General features: G+C 41.2%; 1 protein-coding gene across 2 annotated transcripts in view; it reads left to right on the top strand.

Annotated features, from left to right (window-relative positions):
• DAAM2 (dishevelled associated activator of morphogenesis 2) overlaps positions 1-18,966 on the top strand; it is a 171,597-nt gene that overhangs the window by 63,091 nt on the left and 89,540 nt on the right. For both annotated transcript variants that reach the window (XM_062619065.1, XM_062619066.1), the window contains exon 3: positions 10,860-10,949. In XM_062619065.1, coding sequence (XP_062475049.1) covers positions 10,860-10,949 — 90 coding nt within the window. The remainder of the gene's footprint in view (positions 1-10,859; positions 10,950-18,966) is intronic.

Raw genomic sequence — 18,966 nt, forward strand, 5'->3', positions numbered from 1 at the left:
TGGATTATGATTGCTTAACCAGACAGTAAATGTAATTATAACTTCTTGTTAGGAGATGAGTTCATTCTGCAAGGCAAATGCTCATCCTTCTCTTTTTCCTTTTGCTGTATTTTGTGAAAGTTTCTGTTAATCTCCTTCTTAGAAATACTTGGAGAAAAACATCTTGGCTGGTATTTTCTTAAACCCAGTGATGACAGTGCAGTTCTGATTATCAGAATACTTGAACAGAATACTCTTCTGATTATCAGAATACTTGAACAATGTGACAGGACTGGGTATGAGTAAATAACCAAACACTATCATGCCTTCAATTCCATGCTTGGCTATGGAAGTACTTCGTTTATATGTGTGAAAAGCATCGTGGAATTGCCTTCCATCTCATCCCAGAGGAGATAACAGAAGACTTATATGGGGGTGTTCTTCTAACTGGTCCAGACTGATTTGTAGTAAATGCAGCTCATCTCCATTTATTGAAGTTCACAATTAGTAAAAAGGGGACTGATAGACTGCTCAGCCCATTCTGTGATGGTCTATTTCAGACATAGTCTGTGTCTGATATCTGTGTTGTAGACTATAGAACAAGCCTGTGTTATAGGTTGTCTAGCAGAGAGGTTTAGTCTCTGTTACAATTTAAAGCAGGCAATTTGATTAATATTTTTGCACTGGTGTAAATCCAGAGCAAGTCCACTCAGTTTAATGGAATTAGGAACATTCTGATCTCTGGTTTCCACTACTAAATTGGGATAAATAATTCAGAGAGCAAGAGAGGAACAAAAGGCTTCTGGTTTCACTTCTATCTGTGTAAACCTGAATTCATGCCAGAAATTGATGGTGATTTATCTGAGTTCCTTTGAGTTTAGCTTGCATGTAAGTTGTGTGTGTGAGCTGCACAACCAAAGCTCACTAAGAAGTTAGTTTTTCCCATTAAGTTCTTAACTAACCTCTCAGTTCCTCCTGCCCTTTTGTGTAATATTTTATCAGAGATTTAAAGGTCAGCCAAGCTCTGACTTACCCTTGTTTTCCTCCATAGGGGCATATGGCAAATAAGATGCACACAAGAGGGTAAAGCTGGGAGGAGAGGAGTAGGTGGCACCAACGCCCCTGGAAATTCAGCCAGCCTTTGGCATGGGGCCGCAGCAGCAATTCCCAGAGCACATTTGGAGGGTTGAGCCAGCAGGACTGTGTTTGGGCAGGAAGGGATCAGAGAGGTGTGTGCCTGTGTGCTTTGGCAGTCCAAACTGTGAATTGCTCGAGCCTAGGAACCTCTTTTGAACTCATTAACATTAAAACAGAACAGAGGAGACTTTGTAGGGAGGGAAAGGTGGGGAAGCCGGAAAGGTAGCAGTTTAGATGGCAGTTTCCTCATAACCATTCCCACACCTACCTTCCCATGCAGGGTCTCATCTAAAGGACCTTGGCATGAAAAACAAACCCTGGCAAGGGTTCCCTGAAAGGGAGGAGGAAATGAGGAGAGGAGAAAGAAAGGAAATGAGGGGTGGGGAATGGGCACTGTGCTGAAACAGCAGTCTTTATTGTTATTTAGTGGTATATATGCTGATACTAGAAGCTCTGTTTGAGAGATATTTGATGTATAATCAGAATGTGGAGGTAAATGTGGTGCTTGTCCTAGAGGGCTTGCCACCTGTCACAGTGGACTGTGCAAACCTTGGTAGTCTGTCCATGACACCCCAGATACAAGACCCTGGTGATCAGAATGCCTCTCTAGAGAGTGCATCACTAGGCTGTAAACACTGGGGATATGTTAAAAGACAAGCTTAAAAGAAGATGGTGAAATTCTGTGAGAAAGGATGGGATTCAATGGGGACAATAAAACGTACAATTTTACTGTAAGTCTGGTAATTCAGGATGGGAAGCAGCCAGGTGGGTACACTTCTTCAGAGAGGAAACTCAGGATTATAGTAGATCATGAGTGAACAGAAGTCATGCAGGGTTTGGTCTTTTTGTTAAAAATAAAATAAAAAGTCATTGTCTTAATGGAATACGTAACCAGGAATGCAGTATAGAAGCATGAAGTCATCTTTGTACACAGCATTGATGAGGTCTCAGCTAGAACACTGTCCCCACTTTTGAACAGTGCACTTCAAGATAGATGTACTTTGACTGGGAAGAGCCCAGAAGTCAATTAGAGGAGGAATGAGGGGTCCAGAGGACATGACCTCTAAGGAAGACTGAAAGAGCTGGGCTTGTTTAGCCTCAAGAAAGATGACTGAGAAGGGGACATTACAACAGCCTTTAATAGACTTGAAAACTGTTATCAAGAGGAAGGATGAAATCTGCTCACCATGTCTGTGGTTGAGGGGGACAGAAATAATAGGCTTAAATTGCAGCAGCTGGGGTTTAGATTAGACATAAGCCTGACTATTCAGTTTTCATCCCTATCCCTCTCACTGGGCTCATTCCAATTCACTGCATGCATGCCACCTTAACAGAAAAGCAAGTGCTTGCGTTATTGTCCCCATATGCCCATCCATATCCCTCTTGCTCTACCCATATTGTAGCCCTGCACATGAAAATGCATATCTAAGCTATGACCTCTCTCTAAACGTCTATATGTATTGTTTCATAAACAGGTACTGGTTTTCCTCGTTCTTCCTCTTTCTATTTGGCTCAGCAGATTGTTGTCCAATGCACATAGTTTGCCTGTGGAGGGCAATAAAACAAACAGTAGGTGCCATTTCTAGTGGCCTGTGAAAGGGGACTGCCCACAACAGGCCTTGCTAGTCATAGGTACTTGTATGCTGTCAAGTCAAAAAGCTTTGAGGAATGGGAGAGACAGGGTTTAGCAGTTCTCCAGGAAGCAAAGAAGCAATTAGGAAAAAGGAAGCGCTATAATATTGGTGGTGGTGGTGAGGAATGAGAGGGGAGTTGTTTAGCTGACTTTCTGTGAGATAATTTTTTTCCACCAAAATGTACTATGAGATGGATGAGAGTCTTATTCTGCTGCTGAACCTTAAGAATGGGTAGCTTCTGTGTTGGCAGGATAGTAGTAGAGAAATACATCTTCCACTTCATAAACATCAGGTGCTTTCTGTCTTGTACTGTGATGACTGAGAATCAAGTTATTTTGGCCCCTACTACTGAAGGAGTTTTAAACCTGCAACTTGCTTGAAAAGCAAGAAGGAAGAAGTGTATGAAGGAAATTACAGACTTTTGTTTGTCTGCTTTACAGTCACATCTATGTCAGCAGCTGAAATGTAAACATTATTTCCTATGTCAGCAGGCTGTGTGAGCAACTCAAGTGCACACAGTGGTTTCATCATGCACAAATGTAATGATAAAATGTTGTAGGTATGGGCAGATATTATGTCATATGTCTTATGTTTGTAGTTGTGGTGTATGTAAGGTGTGAGTGGCATACGTATCTTCACATACATACATCATGTGTCTGCAAATGCATGGAAACCCAGTGATGTTTTGCAGTGATCCACCTAATTATTATCAATTGGGAAGCTGGTCAGAGTCTTACTCCACAGCCTCGTATGGTGTGTTGTTTCTGTATGCTTTACAACAGCTGCTTTTAATTCCAGGAGTTAGGATGAGATGGAAGAGTTTGAGGGAAAGGGAAAGTTTGTTTTGGGGTCTGTTTTTCTTCACGTGTTATTGGTGGACCTGGGACTTTTAACCCATGTGCAGCATCTGGAGCTGTGCTAGCTGTATGGGTGGTAGTGATGTTGCCTGTTGAAAGAGCATCTGCCATCAGTCTCTGCTGTGGGAACAGCCATGCACTTGTGGCCAGGCAAAGCCTTGAGAAGGTAGGAATGGGCACTGGTTGCTATCTAAAAATGGAAGCTCTGTTTCTCTTCTCTAAATATCGGTCTCAATCACACTCCAGTGTTTGCAGTTGCACATTAGGCAAAGCCTGTGAAATGTTTCTCTTTTTTAGGGAGCTTTGCTGAATGATATTTTTTTTGCACTGCTCATTGCTCCAGGTTGTACATGAGAGTAGGCATTTCTGCAGTCCGATGACCCTCATTCACGGACAGTTCAGACAAGCAGTCTTTCAGAACGCCTTATCGACCTCCTCAGTATTGGAAATGTGCATTCTTCCAGCAGGCTGCCTCTTGCATGTCAGCCTGGTGAGCTGGATTGATCAAAGCATTGGAAGGAAGACTGCAGGGGGACAATCCTATACTGTCCCCTGGAGGTGGACACAGTGAATAAATAGGGAAAGATTTATCTATTCTACTTGAAGGATTCATTAGCCGTTTGCAAAGAGAATGAAAGCTGAGGATGTTTTTATTTTATTTTTTTTATTATTATATTCACTCACTGCAGTTTTCTCTGAAGCAGCGTTTTGGACAGTTGCCTCTGGACCTCTGATGAGAAAGTCCCCACTCCTCCCCAGCCTTGCTCCCCGGTGGGCAGAGGCACAGCTTGAATGTGATCCACTAGACTGACCTGTTTGTTATTTGCCAACAGAACCTGGCATAGGTAGTGTGAACTGAAAAGTACCAGTTCCTGGGACCGTTGTTAATGTAAAAGTGTAGCTTTCAGGCGATATAAGTCATGTGTTAGCAGTGTGGTCCTACTCAGGTTGCTTGTTAAAGCTTGCAATAGTTATGCTGGATTGGATTTTCTATTGCAAAAGTTTGTAGTGTGCTGCTGACAACCTTCTCCCTGATCTACTTCCACTGCTTCCCCTTCCTCTACAGTCCCAGACATGTCAGTGCCATTTATCTCATGTCAGTTTGAGTCGTACTTCAGCATTGATTAATCCACCATCAACTACTCCCTCAAGGTGACTGCTCATGAACATGAACCTTTTCTGGGGTCTGCCAGTGGATGCTGGATGGGATCCCATGGTGTGTCATAATCACTGTTTACTTTGTAGAAGATTGAAGTAAATTCATCCAGGGCATAAGGCCATCAGCTGTGCTGTGCCAATTGGGAGCATCAGTGGAGCTGAAATATAGCCTTTTTGGGGACATAGTGGCAGACGTGTATATACATGACGTTGGGGATCCTGAAGCATGAGGTATTATTCTGTACAGGAAATTTATTGTAGTGGCAACAGTGTATTATACTTCATTTGTAACTTGGGTGGGGTTGATGCTATTAGGAGACTGAGAGAGAATGATTGATGAGGTGGATGAGGGAGGGTGCATTTGTGCATGACAGGAGAAAAGGGTCAAGGGGGATGAGAAAAAGATTGGGGGAGAAGAAAAGGTAGGTGTGTGGAAGAGAAAAGACAAAAGAAGGAATGGGGGTGTGATCAGGAAGCAAGATAAGAACAGTGCATTTAACTAAAATTCGTACAGTGCAAGGTCATAATGTAAAAGTGAATGCACACTTGGAACCTAAAATTTTAAGGCAGGGATCTGGGAAGCGTTTAACCATGTACAGAGTTTGCTCTATGGCTTTGTACTTGCAGGGCTTTTCCACAGCCCTCTGAAGCTTTTGGTGCTGGTCACAGGTCAGGTAGCTGACAGTCTAATCTGTTCTGGATGTTCTTAAGTTTTCATTCTGATTTTAACACGGGAGAGTGAAGTTTAACCTTCCTAGGGAGCTTTGCCAGTTTGTGCACTCTAAATATTTGATTCCCATTAGCAATTCTGAGACCTGGCTGTCATTTTGCTTGATTACCCATCTGCTGCTAAAGAGCCAAAAAGTGCAATAAACCTGTAATCAGAAAGTCAAAATGGGCATCTCTGAATAGCAGAAGTGATGAAACCTACTTGCAAATATATTGCTTAGTGTTACAGTCTGTGGTGTCAAATAATGATTGATTTAATGCCAAAGCCCTCTGGGGATGGTAAAAGGATTTCATTCTTTAATAATTCTTTAATAATTGCCCAAATGAATTTCTAAGCAGAATTAAACATTTAGGAAATGAGAATATGCTTTTAGAAGTCATTAACTTCTTTCAGTCAAAAAAATGCTGTTAAGTATGAAACATAGGTCTGGGATGGGTACTTACGGAAAGGATGTGATTTCAAGAGCACTATGAGTATGAGAGACCATGACCTGTGGACAAAACTCAACTACCTGTAGCTGAAATTATAAGAAATTGATGAAACAATGCAGGTATCCAACTAAACATAAGAAAATCAGCAAAATCTCCTTTTCCTCCTGGCAGGATCTGTTATGCCCCTATTAATCAAGTTATTGCCTGCAGTAAACAAAACGTGACAGAATTCTGTGCTTCATCACGCTGGAAATGCTACGCAGGTTCATTAAATCCCCCAAACCATTTCCAACAGCCTCTGAAGGTTTGTTGGCTGGTCGTTTTGGGTTGTTGTATTTTGCCTTTGACAAAAATGAAGCAGCTGTCTGACCTTAAGTCAGGGGGAAGCTCCCTGGTGACCAGGAAGTCCAGCAGTCCAGCGCCAGTGGAACTGGGACAAGTAGAATGAGAAACTAGAACTAAGGAAATATCCTGTGAGTGTCCAAATGTCTCTGGAGAAGCAAGTTTGGGGCTCTTGTTCTCCAACATTCTGACTTGAAGCCAAGAGGTGCTGGAGCCTGGAAGCCTTCATGCTCTCTGTGCACTGAGTGTTAAGGTTTCCATCCTATGTCTACCGTGACTTCAGTATTATTATGTTGGGAATGGGAAGTCTCATTGTGTCTGTGAGTGTTTTACTAAGCTTGTCTTTCAAACAGTTTAAAGTTTTCCTCATTTAAATTCCAAAATTCCTATGGACTGTATAAGTCTTCTTGCAAGGCCAAGTAGACTCATGAACGAGCAGCTACCATGTGGTTCTGTCCCACCTGAATGGTGGAGATGCAATATACATTTCAGTACAAAGATGCTGGCAGGATTTAAAGGTTCTCCTTTAGGGAAGCAAGCATGTTGGTAGGCATTAAATGTTCTCCTTTAGTGGTTCTCTCTCCAAGTGATTCACTCTTCTGCATTCCCCAAGTACTAATTTTTCTCTATGTTTATTTCATTTCATCTCACTAGGAAAAGTTCTGTCCAGTCTAGGTGGGGAAGTACTTGTCTGTTCAGCTCTTCTGGGGCTCTGAGTGATATCATTATTGAGCTGCATCATATCTAGGTTTTACACTTTGATGAATGTTCTCAAAGACAAGGGACATAATGTGGTTTTAAATCCCACAGAATCTTAGTTTTATGTTTCCTACCCATTCCTCCCTCTTGTTCTCTTTCTTTGTCTATTTCCTTGGATTGTAGCCATTTTGAATTAAGGCCATCTTCCCTTTTGGCCTAAGAACTGGACTTGGAAATACTTGAACCTCAAATCCAGCTCCAGCACATTTTAAATGTTTTATCATTGAAATTCAATCTGTGTAAGTTAAAAAGAATGCCTGAATTTAACTGAATGTTTAGCTGAATGTTTAACTGAATTTAACTGAAATTAACTGAATGTATCCCTCTCAGTAAATAAAATAGGAAATAGACAAAGGAGAGAAAGGTAAGGAATACTAACTGGAGGTACTTTACATCTCCCTCAGGGCAGCCTGGCAAATATCTTTTTAATCAGTGTTTCACAAGAACAATTTCAAGTATTTTAAGAGCCAGAAGGCTGAGCTCCATTGTGCAGGGTCATGCTGGCATGAATTGCTGGATCTAAGCCACCCGTCCAAGGCACAGAAAAGGAGTTACTACGTTTCTGCTGGGAAACTGGCACAGGTGATGAAGGAGGGTGTTCTCCCTGCTTTGTTCTGACTGACCTTTTATCCTCGCCGTTTACATTTGCTCCCTGGGCATTTGATCATGTCGCGTTCCTTAGCCTGGCTCCAACTCCAGTTGTAATGACTGCATTCAGAATTTGTAGCTCCCCTTTCCTGCCAACCTTTGCAATTCCTTTTTCCTTCAATAGCTGTTTACTGTCGCCGAGCTAACTCTAGGGTCTGAATTTCTATGCAGTGACACATCTACCTCTGTCACTGGGTCAGAATGACCTATTCATGGACCATATTACCCTTCCAAGATTTATTCTTTCTGTTTTTCCTCCTGTTTACCTCCAGGGAAGCAAGTTTCCTTATGTGCCATCTGTTGGTATCCCGAGTCAGAATAGGAAAATGGGCTGCCTCTTCCACGATCATCTTTCTTAGCTAGATCCAGGGGGTTCTTGTGCAGTCACAGTGGTCTTCTGTTCTTCTATAGAGAAGGGATGGGAGAGGTAATATGATTTGGAGGGTTCCAGAAGAAGGGTTCACATCTCTTGTATCTTGCAGGGATTTCTTGATTCTTTATATGGTAGGACTTGATTAATGTTATAGGTAGAGGAGTTATGCAGGCTCCTTCACTTCCTACTACTCCTTTCTTCCTCTCAGAGAACACCTAATGAAGACTAACTTCAGGAAAAGATATTGAAAAACTTGACTGCTGCTTTGCATATTGGAGAAGGTGTCTCTCCCTGTTGAATATTCATACTTGCTACCTGCCCATTTGACCTGGGGGTTAGAACCTGGGGTTAGGTTTGCCTCCTAACAAACACTAGCTGTTTCAACAGGAAATGTGCCATTTTCCAGTCAGGTGTGTTGTGGTGTGTCTTGGGTGATCATCTGGACCTGATTATGCCTGGAACCCTGAGCAATTTCCTTGTTACTACATTACCTGAGCTAATATGGTAATCACTCTAACGTTCTGGCTTAATCTACCCTCCTGAGCCACAATCAAGTGGGGTGTGGATGCACTTTGTTCTCACTGTATCTTCCATCCTTTCAAGCTACCTTTCCAGGCTTCTGTTCTGAAAAGATTGTCATGCTATCAGCATGCAAAATTATATGACTGGAAATTGCAGATTCTTATTGTCCCATTAAAAGCAGAGTCCCTTTGTGTGTCCCTGATGGTGCCAGTGTCCAGGGCAGTGTCTAGAAGCTATGAAGTGTCAGCATCCTGCCCTTTGGTTGTTTTTAGTCAATAGGCATGTTCAGCTGATTAAATGGTTGTCTTGATCTATGTTGGTTGAGATCATTATTTGGTTTTGTGCACAGCTTCTAGGAAGAGCTTTTGCTGCTTCTCTGATCTGCCGCGAGTCCAGAGAGAGCAGAAGGGACTAAAAAACCCAGTTAGCTGCTCTGTGTTAAAAACAAAAAAAAAAAAGAAAGAAAAAAACCCCACAACCAACAAACAAAACCCCCCAAATAATGCTAAGATTATTAAGCAGATCAATAAAGCGATCAGAATTTTTCTAAGTGTTTAGCTGAGCCCAGGCAGCTTATATCAGATGTCTATTCTGGCCTCTTTGATGGTTCTTCCAAACCTGGCATTTCTGATGCCCTGTCTGCCCCTCCTTTCCCTCCCACATGCTTGACCTCCAACAGCTTCATTTCACTTGTCTTAAGACCTTACATGTCATCTCACTCTTCCCCCAAGAATGTGATCCTGGCCTGAGCTATCTAATTGTGTGTAGCAAGGATAAAACTCTTTGTCTCACTTGGCTGCCCACTTGTTTGGAAACTCACCCTAAACATTTCCACATGATTTGCACTCTTTTTGCACATCTAAAATTTTGTGTTTTTTTTTTTTTTTTTGCCTTTAAACTTTTTCTTATTTAGAAAAACCTCCTCAAGCTGCTTCTACCTCGGGCTGCTGGCACTGATCTCACCTTGTTACTGTTTGCATTTCTTTTGTACCTTTTTGCAGCTAAAATCTCAATGGGCTTTTAAATCTGTCAGCAGCCGCTACCAGGCTCAGTGTGCAATTTAGCTCATTGTTTTCACAAGTTTCCCAGCTCTGAATGCTTTCCAAATGAGCCATTGCTGGGCTGAGTTAAAGAGGTATTGTCTCTGCTTGGGATAGTTTAGTGTGGGTGCCAGAATCTGCATGTGCAGTATTCATAATGCTGCAATGTCATCTTGATATGGGATCCCTGGACACTTCCTTCTCCAAACACTTTCAAATATATAGGAGAAAGAAAACCTTGCCAAAATTAACTCATTGAAACACTATTGGAAGCTTGTCTTTTATTGCTGAAACTCTCATTTAGGCCTCTTTGTCCCTACTCAAGCCGGCTGCTTGCTAGGAAGATAACTTTTATTTGCTTAATTCCCATTAGCACCTGAAACTGACAGCTAGGGGACTGTTCTGGCTAGTGCTGAATAAACACAGAGCAAGTAGCAGTCTTTGCTTTGATGTTTTTAGAGACACATTCAGCAGGAAGACAGTCTATTGTTATCCACCCTTTCCAGAAAAGAAATGGAAGTGGGGAATCTGGGAGTCAGTTCCAGATCACAGCATTATCCATCATTTTACAAACGCAAGGTTGGCTTAGGCTCTAAAAGAGTGTGTTCCACTGAACTTGCTTTTCTTAGCAGAGAGAATCTGCTGGTCTCTTCAATCTGATGTGACACTGAGTGGATGTATATTCTCTGTCTGGAACACTGGTTGTCTTTTGCTGGGGACTGCGGTTCAGAAACCAAACATCTGGAGAAGCATTTCCTTGTCCAACCTGTAGGTTGCTGTTGACATTACTGCCACTAGGCAAGTATCTTGTGACCTCTTCTTAAAAGATACAGTTATTTCACTGATCTTCTATGGAAGACCAAGCTGGTACTGCAGGCCAGGAAAAAGATGTATTGAATTTTCTCTAGGCGTCCTGAGGAGTGAATGTGTCACATAAACCAGTGCTTTGGGTTTTTCACTTCATGCCTTTCATGTGCTCTTTCCCATCCTGGACGTTAGTAATGGAAGTTTGACACTGGAGTTATTTAGGCTGCCTCTCTTCATAGCTTCTGCTTTGACAGGAGGAACCCACAGTAGCAAGGTAAAAATTATGAAACCAATAATCTTTGGAGTCTTTGGGAGCCGCTAAGTCCTCTGCCCTTTGATTGAGGGCTAGTCAACATAGCTGATCCACATTCTTCTGTACCTATTACAAGTTACAATGCAAGTGCTGACTGTTTTTTTCCTCTTGCTTTTTCACAATCTCCAGGATGAACTGGATCTCACAGACAAGAACAGAGAGGCTATGTTTGCACTCCCTCCAGAGAAGAAATGGCAGATTTACTGCAGCAAAAAGAAGGTACTACAGTTGTCCTGATTGAAGTAGCTCACCAATAAATTCTGTGTGGATATATCTAATTACTGATATAAATCTAGATTTGAGCTACATGCTTATCTACTGTTTACTCAAGAGCATGATACTTTATCACTTCGATGTAAGGATTTTTATCAGCATGAATATGGTACAACTTTCTTATAAGTAGTGCATACATGTGTAATTTCTGAAAAGAATGTTAACAAGTTAAAATAATACATTGTCCCATATTGAATCTTTCATGTGTTTGGGTTTGTCTTTCTTTTTTTTTTGAGCTGGAAGAAAAGCTATAATGGAAATGGAATTTTTAAGACATTTTTGTAGGTTTTTAGAACAGAAAATGTATTGCTTGAAATCTTTCAGGATGTCTTCAAATATGTCTAAAATGCAAAGTAATAGCGGTGTTTTAAAACTTGGTAGTTCAAGACCTTGCAGGGCCTTTTTCAGTAGAAAAATGTGCCATATGGCACTGGAAATTGAAGACCACCTGCTCCTACAAATTTCAGTGTAACATTTCTTTTAAGGTCTTCAAATTTCTGACAAACTGATGAGAAGGGCAGTAAAGCAGAGGCTGATGTATCACACTGGGTATTTTGTCACTGCCAGAATGATGGCCAAAGGAGTTGACAAGTTGTGTGGCTGTTGTGAAACTTGTAAGGGGAGGATTCCTGCAGGAGCAGTCTGGTGGGAAAGTTTTGCTGCTCTAGGAAGGGAACAGAAACAAAGATAGCCCCAATAGCATGTATTTATTGACAATAAATATTAGGAAAAAAAGGTGCAAGTTTGTTGGTTAGTTTTATTTTCCAAATGTGCAAGTCATGCTGTGAAAGCATCAGTTTGTATATTTAAGTCTGCATAACAGAAGCTGAAAGAGAAGGTTTAGATTTCAGTACTGAAGATGGGATACTGAAGCCCTGCTGATGGTCCTTCTGAGCTTGTGTTTGCTGCATTTCTTTCCTCCGGGAGGGTGGAGGGAATTAGCTTTCTTTCCATGTAATTAAAGAAAATCTCAGTCAAACCAATCAGATGGGTGCTTTGCATGTGTGTTGATTAACACAAGTTAATAGTTACAAATTAGTTACAGTGCCTCTGAGCTAGCAATAATTCAGGAAGTGCGTAAGAGCAGTCTAAGCTCAGTTGTCTTTGTGCTCTCTCCATTCTTCTTCCTGCCGGTACAGAACGCTTGGAAGTGGAGGGAAGGTGCAGGCTGCTGTGATCAATGTCTGCTTTACACTTTTGCTGGCTGGCCCAGTTGGCTCTCTCAGCTCTGGTGGGAGAGGATCTATTTGTAGCCATTTTAGAGAACCACACATTCCACTTCTGGACCTTCAGAGTTAAAGAAGCTACATACTGGAAAATCTTTATAATGCACGTATACTGCAACCTCAGTTAGCTGAACTCAAGCTATCCAAAATGATGTACTAACTGGAACAGGATATTGTTGCCAGATGGCTATTCATTACATTGTTGATACTTTCAAGTACTTGAAACCTTAACTATCCAGTATTATTTACTGTTTCACTCACAGGCAGTCAGCTGATGGGTGATGACATATCTTTTTCTCTAGTTTACTACCTAATCCACCTGTCATTGTTGTCTTACAGTGACAGAGAAGCTTAGTGCAGGCTTCCTTTTTAGAGAAAAGTTGTCTTTTCCCTGAAAGTTTTGTAATCAAACTTTATCCACAAAGGGCCAGATTCCTCACTTGGCAGAAAACTGCAGCCATGCAGGACCCAGGCCCCAGAGAGCTCTGCCTGGCTGATATGGGGGTCTTTGAGTTTCCTGGGAAGCGAGGGCTCTATGCTTTGTAATGTGGCACATAAAATCACTATGAAGAGTGCAGGTTGAAGCAACTGTTTGCAATTGTTACTCTTAGATGCCTTTGCTTGTCTAAAAGTAACAGGTCAGAGCTTCCTGATCTGCTCTAAAGGTGGCAAAATTAGTGGATTGTCTTAAGTCAATAAACATCACTTGCAAAAATTGTTGTAGGCACACTGTCTGTTTATCTTGGCAGTTAAACTTTGGAAGTTTGGTTGATACGCTGGAGGGAAGGAATGCCATCCAGAGGGACCCTGACACACTTGTGAGGTGGGCTGATGCCAACCTTATGAAGTTTAACCATGACAAGTGCAAGGTCCTACACCTGGGTCGGAGCAATCCCAGGCACAGCTACAGGTTGGGCAGAGAGATTCAGAGCAGCCCTGCAGAAAAGGACTTGGGGGTGTTGGTTGATGAAAAAATGAACATGAGCTGGCTTCAGTGTGCGCTCGCAGCCCAGAAAGCCAACCATATCCTGGGCTGCATCAAAAGGAGCGTGACCAGCAGGTCGAAGGAGGTGATCCTGCCCCACTACTCTGCTCTTGTGAGACCTCACCTGGAGTATTGTGTGCAGTTCTGGTGTCCTCAACATAAAAAGGACATGGAACTCTTGAAACAAGTCCAGAGAAGGGGCACAAGGATCAGGGGGCTGGAGCACCGCCCGTATGAAGACAGGCTGAAAAAGTTGGTGCTGTTCAGCCTGGAGAAGAGAAGGCTGCATGGAGACCTCATAGCAGCCTTCTAGTATCTGAAGGGGGCCTATAGGGATGCTGGGGATGGACTCCATTAGAGACTGTAGTGACAGGACAAGGAGTAACGGGTTAAAACTTAAACAGGGGAAGTTTAGACTGGATATAAGGAGGAAATTCTTTACTGTGAGGGCAGTGAGGCTCTGGAATGCGTTGCCCAGGAAGGTTGTGAATGCTCCATCCCTGGTGGTGTTCAGGTCCAGGTTGGACAGATCCTTGGGTGACATGGTTTAGTGTGAGGTGTCCCTGCCCATGGCAGGGGGGTTGTAACTAGATGATCTTAAGGTCCTTTCCAACCCTAACTATTCTATGATTCTATGATTCTGTGGTACTTATTCCTAATGTAGTAGCAGAAAGTCACTGTTGTATTGAAAAAATTATTCCACCTGCTTATGATACCAAGCCTTTCTGAAGAAATGGAGGAAGACATGTATGTCTGTGCATAAAAAGTTATAAACCAAGGGCACTGCTTGCCAGCCAACATTCCACAGAACTCAAAGGAGGTTCAGCTGTGCATTGAAATTTCATTATTGTCTACAGAGGAGTGTTCACACAGTGTTATACAGCCATGCCTGCTTTTGTTACTTTTGGCCATTCTAAGTTTGTAGCTGAAGTCATTAGTACTAAAAACAAATCACCAATTTTTTGATCTAAAGCAGCTATAGGGGAATACTTAATTTCCATTTGAGGAGGAGCAATTCACAAGGAGTAAAGGCTGCTCTGTTGAAAAATGTTCATGTATTCTCAGTTTCAGCTGTCCTCTACCTTGTTGTTAATCTACAGGGTAGACCATTACAGAGGCAGTTAATTTGCATCACAAGAATCATTAATCAATCACCAGTGATGCCACTTCTACTCAAAATACTGATACTACCTGTTTTATAATGCCTCTTTCTCTCTAGTATGAACTTTACCATATTGAGTAATAAAGAAAGCTATATGTAGACAAAATGAAAATGATGACATCCTTCCCCAGTTCAAGGTCTTTATTCTGGTTTTGTGTGGGATAAGCTTCATGTCTCGCCATCAGTTGAAATGTATACTTACATAAAACATAGTCCACTTCTGTAATTCCTTCATGTAAATTATCTCTAGATTTCCTACTAGTTATATGTTTTGCAGGAATTAGAAGAAGCACCAGAGCAAGCTTTCAGGTGTATTTATTCATAAATTCCTGATGTCAAGGTTTAGAAAACTACTGTTATGCAGTACTTTTTTACCAGAATCGAGTACATAATCTCATTAATTACTGGCCAAATAATGATATTTGACCAGTCAGTTCAGTTATTTCACCTGTAAATGAGCTCATGTTAGGATCCCAAAAAGGGTTGAAAATGCAGGTATTGCACTGCTTTGGATGCAGCCTGTGTTTCTAAGAATGAGAACTCGCTCTGCAGGCAATAGCTTATTGCCTTATAAGCTCTTAGACTTATTACTACTGGAAGGCAAATCAAGTTGTTTTCTTTTTATGGCCTTTTTCACCTCCAGAGACTAATTTGTAAGCCTTCAGTTGAGAAGATTTTAGTAGGAATCACACACGTTTGCAGAGTTAAACAAGTTAGGGGATTTTTTTTTTACTTTTGTGTTTGAGAGAAAATTTGTTAACAAATCTCTTTTCAAAGTGCAGTCAAACTGGACTAACTGTATTGTACAGCTTCTCTACAAACAAACCCAACAGAACTCTCAATCCTAATAAATATGTTGAGCTGTCTGAGATATTTTTGGGTTATTTTGTACTCTTCTGACTTTAGTTAAACCCTGGAAAAGCTGCTTTGTGTTGATTGTGCTTTACCTACTCAAGTGAGATCATTCAAACTCAAACAGTGAAGCAATAATTAGCACACTGCGACATTCTGGAAAGAAGCATTTATGGTATCTGAAAAAAGAGTACATGCTTATAATCCTTAAATTGACTATACTTTTTCTATTATGGAAAATGGGTCTAGAGAAAGGCTTCTCTACAATAACAAAATAGGGGCTTAAATTTTCTGAGGAAAATTTATCTGAACCGTATGCGTAACAGCAGATATGCGAAAAAGAGAGTTTCCTGATGATTACATCCCCCACAATTTTTTTTGTTATTGTCTGTTACTTATAGTTTTCATCTACCTGACGCTTAAAAATACCCCTAGTGAACTGAATATGAGAACAGGAGTTAGGAAACTCCTTAGTTCTTAAAAGTCTTTGATCTAAATTGGTGTATGATTTCAAGGAACTTCTAATTAATATGTTTACATATAAATGCATTTCTCTGTACATGAAAGAAAGAGTAACAAAGTTAGGAAACTGTGGCAATGTTCTCACCATACCATCCTCTTACACCTTTTCCCTGTACTGTATGCACATCTGGTTGCATACTGCATTCCTTTTCCTAGATAAAGATCTGAATAAATTTTCAGTTTAAGCACTGTTCATTCTTTTTCCTTGCTACACCTATCTATCTACCTTCTAAGGTATTCTTGTAGGAATGGATTTTGTGGTGAAGTCTCTAGACTTAGGAGAGCACACTGCAAGGAGCAGGAAGGATGAAGTGGAAGGCACTTCTGTGCCTTACATAATCACAAAGGAGTCCAAGTCCCTTGGACTGAGGCCACGAGTCAGTGCTGAAATCAATGAAACTGAAACCTAGGTGCAAAGTGCCCCAGATGCCATTCTAGAGAATGTTCATACCTCTTGTACACAGAAGCACCAGATACTGCTACATCACCTTGTGTTCAGTTCTTTTTTTCTAATGTGAGTGCTGCATGCAGACCTACATTAGACTTAGAATGCTGTGGGGAATCCTAGTTTTAGTCAGACTTTTAGTAGTTTTACTGCAGTCTTTTTATACCATTTGCAGTTTAATGTCACAAATTCCCACTTTGGTCCTGTGCTGACTGTCTCATGTTAATGAAGATAATGTCTACATGCCAGGTTTGGGTTTTTTTTTTGTTGTGTTTTTTTTTTGTTTGTTTGTTTGTTTGTTTTTTTGGGGGGGTGGGTGGCTTTGTTTTTCTATTTGTTGGCTTGTTTTTTTTTCTCTTTGAACTTTGCCCTTGAGATTTGCATTGTCAGCAAAATATCACCATAAAAAGTACAGCTTGATATTCTGCAGCTGTATATCATTTAAGATATCTCTGTCCTCCACCCCCATGCCTACACCTGCCTTCAGAGTCCTGCAGAGCTCTAAGCAAAATTGAAGATGGATGCAAATATAAAACCCAGAGTCCCCCTTAGCTTTGGGGAAAACTTTCTGAAGTGAGTGGTGGAAGTTCCTGAACCTGCTGTTTGTTCTTGGGTTGCTTTATTTTGTGTTTTTGCACTGTGAAGTGTAGTTTCAGCTTGGTCACAATGGAGAGGCAGTTATTTCTCAGCTAAAGTGAACTGACAGGGCTTTTCTTCCAAAACAATGAGGTCTTTTCTTTGCATTTAAGGCCTTATGTGGAGCAGCTAAGAGCAGGAGCCTGCATTACGTCTGTTGTATTTAGATAGGAGTTCTGAAGTTCTTGCTGTAGGAAAAGTGTTCTTTGGCCTCCTACTTTAAAGTAAAAGATATACATAAAGATATTCAGAGGAAGATATGCCCTGAGACAAAATGGATCTTCATCTGGTCTCATTTAGTGATACAATATACCAGATGAAGATCACATCATTGTGTTGTCTGAGTGTGGGGTTTTGGTTTTATATTGTCTGTTCTGAGCTATGAAACCCCTTTGGGGTTCATCCTTTCTGTATGAAGAGTGCCAAGCACATGGTTGTCTCCTAATAAATGAAGTGGGTGGTTTGAAGTTGCGTTGTTTTCCATTCTATGTTCTTGTAGTATTTTTTCCTCTTTGAAATACACTTAGAGTCTGTTACTGACCTGGAATATTAAGCTGTTTTGGTTATGTATTTATAGCTATAAGGAGCATTTAATGTGTCCCTTATAAGTTCGCTTATTTAGAGTTGTTATTCCACATGCTGTGTCTGGGAGAAGCAAACATGAACACAGTGATTTCCTGTAGAGAAGCCATTTGTGAGGAGTCCCAGTTTGATGAGGCTTGGATGTGACTTCACTACAGTTTTTCTCCCAGCATCAAGTGTGTGTGGGGGGGTATGGTTCTTCTATTCTCTCTTCCCCTGGGAAGTCTGAGAAATGCACAGTAAACCTTACAGCATGTGTGATAGTCTAAAAGCAAAAGCAGTATGAGGTTGACAGTATAAGGCTGAAGAAGCTGTGAGGGACTTAAGAGTGCTTAGTGGAACTGTATTGCTGGCTAAAGGATGAGGTTATCTGGTGACCACAGGGCAAAGCTCACCCAAACCGATATTGGAGCTGGGAAATTAGACTATCTTTGGTGCATCAGAAATATGTTTCTTTTCCTAGCAATGCTTTAGAAGTTTGTGGCAGGAAGTTTAGTCAACATTTTAGTTTAGCTCATTATTGAAACATTGCGAATGACCTGAACAACCTGTGCTAACTTTGAAATTAGCTTTTCTTTGATCAGGTCCCTTCTGCCAGAGGTCACTTCAATCCTAAGTTGTTTTGTGATTCTTTGAGCTGACCATAAATCAAACCAGGAAAACAGCTGCATGGCCCTATTAAAAAAAAGAAGGCTGCAACAATAAGGCTCTGTGCAACCTATTATCTCCTGTATTGTTGCCATGACACCAACTCCTTAAAATAGGCCGTAGCAGAAGATGTTATTTGGTTCTCTCCCAGTGCCTGGGATCCATGGTTGCTTTTGGTCTGAGAGACTGTGTGACTTCCTTAGTTCAGGAGGCTGCTGCTGAAACAGTCTGAAATGTGGAATTTCTCAAGCGAATTCTCTGAAAATAAACTTACTTTCACTTAGCCTATGGCTCAGTGGAAATCTCGTAACACTGCTAAGTCACAGTGGGAGGATGTTGCCCTTTGCAAGCTACAACATTCCTGTAGATGGTTGTTTGGAAGATGCCAGCAGTTGTGGAGTTAACTTGCTTTTTCCCCACCAGCTTCTGTTCCTTTTTCTGTTAACAGAATGACTTCATGCTCAGATGTTTTGGATAATTTGTTAGCTTGATGCTGACATTGAGTCATTCCAGTATATCTAGGCTAGGTATGCAAGGCATATGGCTTTAAAACTTACTCTGTTATAAATGAGTGCTGGCTTTGGAGCAGTGTATTTGGAACCTTTGGCCTGTGACAAGCAAGGACATAATTAGAAACAACAAAATGCAACAAGAGTGCCACTAATGCAGCAAATGCACACATCTCCTCATTAATGACGTACTTGGTCTTTCCAGTGTGAAAGAGCTCTTTGATTAATGGCACCTGTTAATGTGTATTGTAGGCTGAAGAATTAGTTCCCAAATTTGGGCAACACAGTTAATACAGTGTACAATAAAGTCTAAATTACATACATTTCCTTCTACGTCATTTAATGCAGAGAATGTGTTCTCACTAGAAGAGTAAGACTTAAGATTCATACCTGTCA

This window comes from Pezoporus occidentalis, unplaced genomic scaffold, assembly GCF_034315485.1.
Source record: "Pezoporus occidentalis ecotype Australia unplaced genomic scaffold, CSIRO_AGI_Poc_V1 ctg209, whole genome shotgun sequence".
NCBI classification, from domain to species: domain Eukaryota; kingdom Metazoa; phylum Chordata; class Aves; order Psittaciformes; family Psittacidae; genus Pezoporus; species Pezoporus occidentalis.